General features: G+C 37.2%; 1 protein-coding gene across 1 annotated transcript in view; it reads right to left on the reverse strand.

The window, feature by feature from the left end:
- KIT (KIT proto-oncogene, receptor tyrosine kinase) overlaps positions 1-8,065 on the reverse strand; it is a 71,933-nt gene that overhangs the window by 33,556 nt on the left and 30,312 nt on the right. The window contains exons 4-5 of the mRNA XM_034772572.1: positions 6,367-6,503; positions 3,590-3,749 (exon numbers count right to left, since the gene is read on the reverse strand). Coding sequence (XP_034628463.1) covers positions 3,590-3,749; positions 6,367-6,503 — 297 coding nt within the window. The remainder of the gene's footprint in view (positions 1-3,589; positions 3,750-6,366; positions 6,504-8,065) is intronic.

The raw sequence follows: 8,065 nt of genomic DNA on the forward strand, positions 1-8,065 counted from the left end.
GAATTGATATGCAAACTAGACACAATCAACTCCGGTTTGAATAAGGACTGGGAATGGCTGAGCCATTACAAACATTGAATCTATCTCCCCTTGTAAGTATTCTCACACTTCTTAACTGTCTGTACTGGGCTAGCTTGATTATCACTTCAAAAGTTTGTTTACAGTTTTTTTTTCTCTTAATTAATTGGCCTCTCAGAGTTGGTAAGACAACTCCCACCTGTTTATGCTCTCTGTATGTGTGTATATATCTCCTCAATATATGTTCCATTCTATATGCATCCGAAGAAGTGGGCTGTAGTCCACGAAAGCTTATGCTCTAATAAATTTGTTAGTCTCTAAGGTGCCACAAGTACTCCTGTTCTTCTTTTTGCGGATACAGACTAACACGGCTGCTACTCTGAAACTTATCTAGGAAGTATACTCTGAACTCTCACCTGCTACAACCAAGTCCACTAGCTACATATGGGAATGAAGCTTTGGCTGCAAAAGAGAGCAACAACCAAACAACTTACAGCAGCCATGGTTGGCAAACCTACAGTTGCTTTAGCAGAAGTAATTTAATCTGGTAATAAATTGAAATATCCTGACCATGCTCTTGGATAAATTGAGTACATGCTTAAATTTTACTCACATACTTAAATGTTTCCATAATTGAAGCCCTTGACTGTTTGCTGGAGAAGAAATGTTGACAACAAACGCAAGATAAATTGATTGTTTGTGACAATATACCTTGAGTTTTTGCTATCGTGTACTTAATGTTTCACTGTCGTATCATTCTTAATTACAAGTGAAACTATCAAAAACTGTAATTAATGACATATGCACTAAGTTCACAGATCTGGATACCAATCCTTCTAAATGAAGGCATTTCTGTTCATCTACTATTGTGTCTTAAATTTTATTTGGGACATATCATTTATCACCATTAATTTATCTTCTAAAATATCATGTAGTGCAACATATTTACTGAAATGATTTTCTTTTAGTTAATAAGCTCATCAGCTTTAATACTACCCTCTTTAAAAGACAAATTTTCAATTCCATATTTATTCATATGTGCATTGTCAGTTTCAGATCACTTGGCAGAAAGTGGTTTACTGCTTGTTCCTGATCCACAATAGCTATCATTTAAGTTAGACCAAAAGTTAGAATTCGGGGCCCCCATGCTTCCAAATTGCTCTGCCTGGTTGGACCCAGGTACTAAAGCCATAATAAAGTCAGTGGGACTCTGTGAAAGCAGAAGTCTGACAGTGCAGAGCCATGGAAATTTCAAAATAGGAACACAGGAGCTGTTGTACCAGATCAAGCCTGTGGTCCATCTAGTCCAGTATCGTGTCTCTGATACTGGTCAGAATACTTCAGAGGAATATGTAAGAAGCCCAACAGCAAGCAGGTATGATACAACCTGCTCCCTCCTAGTTAGAAATGTGTTTAAACCCCAAAACATGAGGTTTTTTATCCCATTGCAAACTCTTGTTTTGCATTAACTCTGGATATATTTGTTGTTCATTCAATACATCTTGGAACCTTATTAAGTTCAAGACTGTATCTGAGACATTTCAAATAAAATTCAGTGATTAAACTGTCAATACCCAAAACAGAATTTTAGTAATTGCTTGTATTTTACAGAAATCAACCTGTTTTCAAAAATATATATATCAGTAGATTCATCAAAATAGCTATTATTTCTTCCAAGCCTTTTGGTTAATGTCAAAAGGTGTGTTAATTTAGTGTCTGATACAATCTCAAAGATCTCTCAGTTCCCTCCCCCTATATTTCACTTCTTTGATCCTAGGAGTTGGAACAATAAAGAAAAGCAATAACCTATTTTGTCAATTAACAGTAAAAGAGTCCAGAACAGATTGTTTAGTTTATTGTAGGTGAAACTCAAGGAAACAAAAAAATATTGTTTTGAAAATGAAAAATTCCAGCTTTTAACTGATTAAGAACTTTATTTTTTTATTAAGCATAACATATAAGTATTTTTTCCTTGTAAAAATATTTTTGTTTTATAGTACTATGCTCATTGCATTTAATAAAGCAAGTATGCACAGAGCAACTGTTTTTTTCTCCCATATTTCACAAAACTATTCTGAATGAACCAATTCAGCAAACTCATTTGCATTTGGAGTATTTATAATAGGCTCTGTATTGAACAGTCCCTTATATTCCCTTATAATAAACTTTCTTATTTCCCCAACCCTTGCTCTTTGTAAAAGATTCTATCCTTTAATACTTAACATTGCTTCAGTACTCATTAGCTTACTTTATATAACAATTTAGTTTCATGTATAGCAACAGAGCAAAACATACATCAAAATTATAGGCCAGATCTTCAACCGGTGTGAATAGGTGTAACTGCATTAAAACCAAGGGAGCTGTGCTGATTTACACCAGCTCAGAATCTGATTCAAACACTTATCTTATTTCTGCTTTCCTTGAGTTACTAGGGAGAACCATGCAAACAGTTTTGCAATGGTATTTGTGAAAGAAAACTGTTTTAAAAGGGGGAAAAAAAGATGACAACAGAGTAACCACTACATCAAGAAATATTGAGGTTTCACAGCTAGATTATTTTTTTTCCAATTTCTACATTCACGGAAGCAGAGGAACCGAAAATCTTTTAGCTAGTAACTTGGAATTATTCAAAATTTTCTTACTAACTACATCAATATGCTCCTTTATCAATTTAGCAAATTAGCACTTAACTGTGATTTTAATATTTTAAAAGTACGGCTCGTCATACAAATTAATACAGGGCATTTGGAATCTAAATAGTCTTCTCAGCACAGCCTGTTACTAACAGGGGTAGAGTAAGAAGATCTGCTTGCTCTTAAAGGTTGTGATCCAAAGCCCATTGAAGTCAACGGATGGGAATCTTTCTACTGATTTCAGTGGGCTTTGAACAAGACCATGTATTTTATGCTATAACGCTGTACAGAAAATAAATAAATAAATGGTACTTGTAATTTTATAAAAATTCTCCCAATTATTCTTTTAAACAGAGTTGAGAGTGTGGCTTCACCTACATAAAACATATTAACACACCAATGGATGTAACAGAAAATCAATTTCCTATACATGGAATATGGGTATTGAAGACCTGTTTTATATTTGCTCTGCCAGCACTATAGAGCATGGGAATAATGTAAGACAAATTTGTGTGGGACTGGTAATAACTCTGCACATTATCAAGATGGGCTGAGGCAAGACCCACAGCAGGAGGTAAGATTCCAGAAGATGGTTCCATACAAAGATGGGTGAGTAGATGAAGAAAGGGAAGTTTTGTGCTTCATTAAGACTGAAATAGTTTTAAAATTAAACCAGTTAAGAGCACACAAACCAGAGAGATGCAAACATTGTTGAGGTTGCTCTTCTATGCAAGATCACATTTGATTGACAAAGAGTAGGTTACAGTCATTAAAGAAGTGATACACTCTAAAGCTTTAATCTTTCTTTTTCTACATATCACCAGTCTGCAATACCTTTTTAATAATAAGCTCTACTCTTCCATATTGCAGAGGATGTTTACTTTGCATTTTCTCTTTCCAGCTCTTAGAAATGTTGTATTTCTTTAAGAATTATTTACCTAGTACGTTCAAGGTTATTGTGACATTGGATGATCCAAAAGAGTTTCTTGCTTGGCATGTGAATGCTCCAGAATCATTAACTCCCACTGAACGGATGCTCAATGTTAATTTCCTTTCATATTCATAATCACCGATATTCTTGCTTTTGCTTTTAACAGTCTGTCGGAAAAAAACAATTAACATCTAAAATACTGTGTATGCAGCAGCCTTCCTAGATAAATTAAAAATAGAAGTAATTATAACTTCTCTACATTAATATTCATAACTTTAAACCGGAATAATAAGCCTTCGTGACAAACCTGTCACTGGAACCTCTCCATACAAAACAACTACATGATCAATTCTCTGTGAAAAATAATGCTCTTCCCAAAGCTGTATTCTCTTTCCCATGTTCTTTATTGCCTCTCCTCCTCAAATCCCACGCCTACACCCTAAGTCTGTTGGGTTTCACTGGGCTAGCTCTCTCTAAATGAGAGCCCCATTTTATTGGATGCTGAGCACCCTCAACTCCAAATGGTTTCAATGGGAGCTATAGGCACATGGCACCTTGCAATTAGATTTTATTAATAGTCCTCAGGCAGGGGATCTAGTTTGTTCACATGTCTGAAGAGTACCAGATCATTAGAAATGGGCCAAAACCACAAAGTTCAAATCCAAATTTCCCCAAATATTGGTGTTTGTGTCAGTGGGCCAAGGCCAGTTCCCTGGAGGTAATTTTCCAGCACCAAGAAAGATTCAGGTTCTGCAGAAAGCAAACTTCCATTCAGATTAAAAATAACGTTTCTAGTCCTTCTGTGTGGAGACTAGATGAGACCTTGGCATTGAATTTCACTTTGATGTTGCTTGGAAGTTGAAGCTAGCACAGAATGTGGCTGTTGGGCTGGCAGTTGGTGCATCAAACAGCATGTAAAAAAACATTACCCCAAGAGTTGCTCTGGCTCTCAGCAAAGTTCCAGGTAGAGTTTAAGGTGCTAATTTTAAACTGCCAAGTCCTCCTACAGCTTGAGAAGAGGCACCACTTCTCTCTTGGGTCTTTCTATCACAGCTGAGTTCAGCAGTGGTGATCAGCAAGGAGCTCTCTCAACACACTCAACAGGGAGCTGCCAGTAGGCTGCTCGGAGAGGGGTCCTCAGCTTTGGAATACATTTCCCTCTTTGATCTGCAAGCATCTGGATTTATTAACCTTCTGGGCAAACTGGAAAGCCATTTTTTTCCCTCAAACACTTAATATGTTGGAGGTTGTGTCTAGGGGGTACGGTCTGGGAGCTGAAGAAAGATTTTAGGTGGGATCTCATGATATGGTTGGGTAGTAAGTGCTTTTAGTTTTTTGTGTCAATCTACTATTAAATTGGAATGACTTGTCATTTGAAATTAGATCAAAGCATAGTGTTGAAATATTTTTTTAGATGTTCTAATGAAAATGTTTTCATTTGGAGAGGTGTTAGAGATTTCCAGGTGTTTTATCCATTTAACACAGTTATGACTTTTGGCTTCTTTATCGTTAATATTTTATATGTTAAGTTTTATATGGAAGTGGTTGTTTAGAACAGATCTTCTACTGATTTTTCAAAAGCAGCAACAGCTACTATTAGTGATCAGGGAAGCAGTTACCATTTTTTACTTTGACCTATTCAGGCCAATATGCAATTCTGCCTCTATTTAAACTCAGTAATGTTATGTATTCTAGCCATTCCAATACAAAATTTAATTTGACATTCAATATTTAAATGATTGCTTCCCCTGATATTTACTAAACAAGACTGAAAGGTCAAATTTATTTGGTCAAAAATATTTTTCTTGTAGATTTTTCTTCATAAAGATGTAAACCAATATAGCATGAAAAAATGTGGTCTAGAAAAGATCCTGACCTTACTGCAATCAAACAAGAAAATAAAAGTGCTCAAATGCAAGATTTATAGTTAACCTTGGCAAAGAACCAAAAGCCCCATCTGCAAGTACCATACTGCCTACATGTTATTTAGGCTTTAACTCTTGAAGCTGTGAGCTGGGATTTCCCAATAGATATGCACTTAGTGATAGAAACTCTGCCAGCATCAATGGATTAGTTAGGAATGGCATAGAGAACCCGAGAGAGTCAGTATCCAGGTCATATTTGCCTGAGGTTGTATGATTTATCTATCATTACAATATCACACAGAAGCTATTTTTCTATACACACATGAACGGCAAATTATGTATTCCAGTCACTACCATTCACAGTAAAAGACTTGCCAATTAACATGGGATTGTATGCTGCAGGAGTAGTAGTAGGCCTTATTACCAACAACAACCAGTTTGGGAACTTCAGGTACTTTTATAAACTATGGCCAAACTCTTCAATGCTGCTCAGATCTTGCCGCTCCTGTTGAGATCAATGGAATTTGTGGGTGCTCAGTAGTTCTGTATTTAGGTACACCAATATAGGCAGGCTGATCTTCAGGTTTAAGAGCCTAACATCAGGCACCCAGATTTGAAAACACAGGGTATGTGGAAGCTGCTCTTCCCCCGGGCTGTGATCAATGATGCAAGTAGCCCACAGAGAAAAGCAGGAGTGTGCCTGGTGCCCCTCTTTGGCATGCATGGTGTTGTAAGGACAAGTCCCAGTACTGCCCTAAGTAAGGAATGGAGGTAAACTGAAATGGGCCAAATGTTACTTACTTGAGATAAACATGTACATATCTTCGCAGAAGTTTTATTTTCAAAGAATACTGACATAAATGCCTTTCTAAGGTCCTGTTGTTTTTTAGACTGTGTTTTAAAACTTAAATGATCTTACCGTGTTATTTTGAGGAATCCAATTAGCTTTTAATGAACTATCTACATCTCTTATTGTGCATGTAACTTCAAATTCTTCCCCTTCTTTGAGAAGCTGGCTGGGTTTGGATAAGGTGATAACAGGGAGGGCTTTGTGAACTGGAAAACAATTTATAAGTGCATTATTTTTCATTACATTCAGAGCTTCCAAGAGAGATAAAAATCAACAAGTCATTAACCTTCCAACAAAATTCAGACCTCTTAGAGGCATTCAAATCTCTGCAATATATTAGAGTACTGTTTTCATGCTAAGTATATTTCGATTTTGTCCCCTTTTAAACTATACTTAAAGTTAGGAAACACTTAGATCTACTCAAGTCACATGGATTAATGCAAGTCACATGGATAAATGTGGACAGTATTTAACTATCATTCAGGTAACTCATTCTATGACAATGATGAACCTGCTGAAGTCTACAACTAAAACCAGTTAGAATTAGGTCACTAAGGAATTGCATCTTGAAATTAAATGCAATTTCTTAAATATAAAATGTCTAAGTGAATTTAGTGCTCTTGAAAAAAAGTCTAACTGAATGCCCTAAAAGCTGAAAGATCTCCACTTAGCCAAAGGACAGGAACTGCATAGGGAATGACAGTGCTTGATTTTACCACACCACCCAGACAATGGGCCTTAACTCTGCGTGAGATGGATGATAAGGGGAGAATGTAGGTCTTCATCAAGACTGACAAGGTTGCCAAATGAGATGGCTTTGGTGATGTGTTACTGACTTAGTAGGCTAGATACACAGCTGTTTTAAGTTGGTGTAATTGTGCTGAACTCAATCAAGTAATGACAACTTACACTATCTGAGGATTGTGTACCTATGTATTTATCTGTAATATCTAAAGCTTTTCAATTTCCTTCTTTTCATTTTCTCTTTTGTTGCTTCAACATTTTCCCCCAATCCTTCCTTTAAATTGTTTCTTGTACTATAGTATAATAAATAATAATAAAAGTATCATAGAAATATAGGGGTGGAAGGGACCATGAGAAGTCATCTATTCCAACCCTCTGTGCAGCTGCAGACCCAAGTATACCCTGTCCCTGACAGGTGTTTGTCCAGCCTGTTCTTAAATATCTCTAATGTGAGGGGTTCCATAGTGTACTTTACAAGCCTATTCCAAAGATTAACTATCCTTATAGTTAGAAATTTTTCCAGTTAACTCACCTACCTTCAGAGGACATGGAGAACAATTGATCACCATCTTCTTTATAACAGCCCTTAACATATTTTGAAAACTGTTATCAGGTCCCAGCTCAGTCTTTATAATATAATATTTAATATTAGGGAGGGGGTCTTTTCTCAAGACTAAATAGGCCATTATTAAACCTTTCCTGATACGTCAGGTTTTCTAAATCTTTGATCATTGTTGTTGCTCTACTCTGGACTCTCTCCAATTTGTCCACAGGGCCAGCTCTAGGCACCAGCAAAACAAGCTGGTGCTTGTGGCGGCACATTTTTAGGGGCGGCATTCTGGCGCGGGCCATGCCGCCCCTAAAAATGTGCCCCAGACGCCCTAATTCACCTCCGCTGCTGCCGCTCGCGCACCGTTTGCCCTCCCTCCCAGGCTCTCAAACCTGGGAGGGAGGGGGAGATCCCGAGCGGCCGCGACACGCGAAACAGCTGATTCGCGTGCCGCTGCTCCCCCTCCCTCCCAGG

Source organism: Trachemys scripta, chromosome 5, assembly GCF_013100865.1.
Source record: "Trachemys scripta elegans isolate TJP31775 chromosome 5, CAS_Tse_1.0, whole genome shotgun sequence".
Lineage (NCBI taxonomy): Eukaryota > Metazoa > Chordata > Testudines > Emydidae > Trachemys > Trachemys scripta.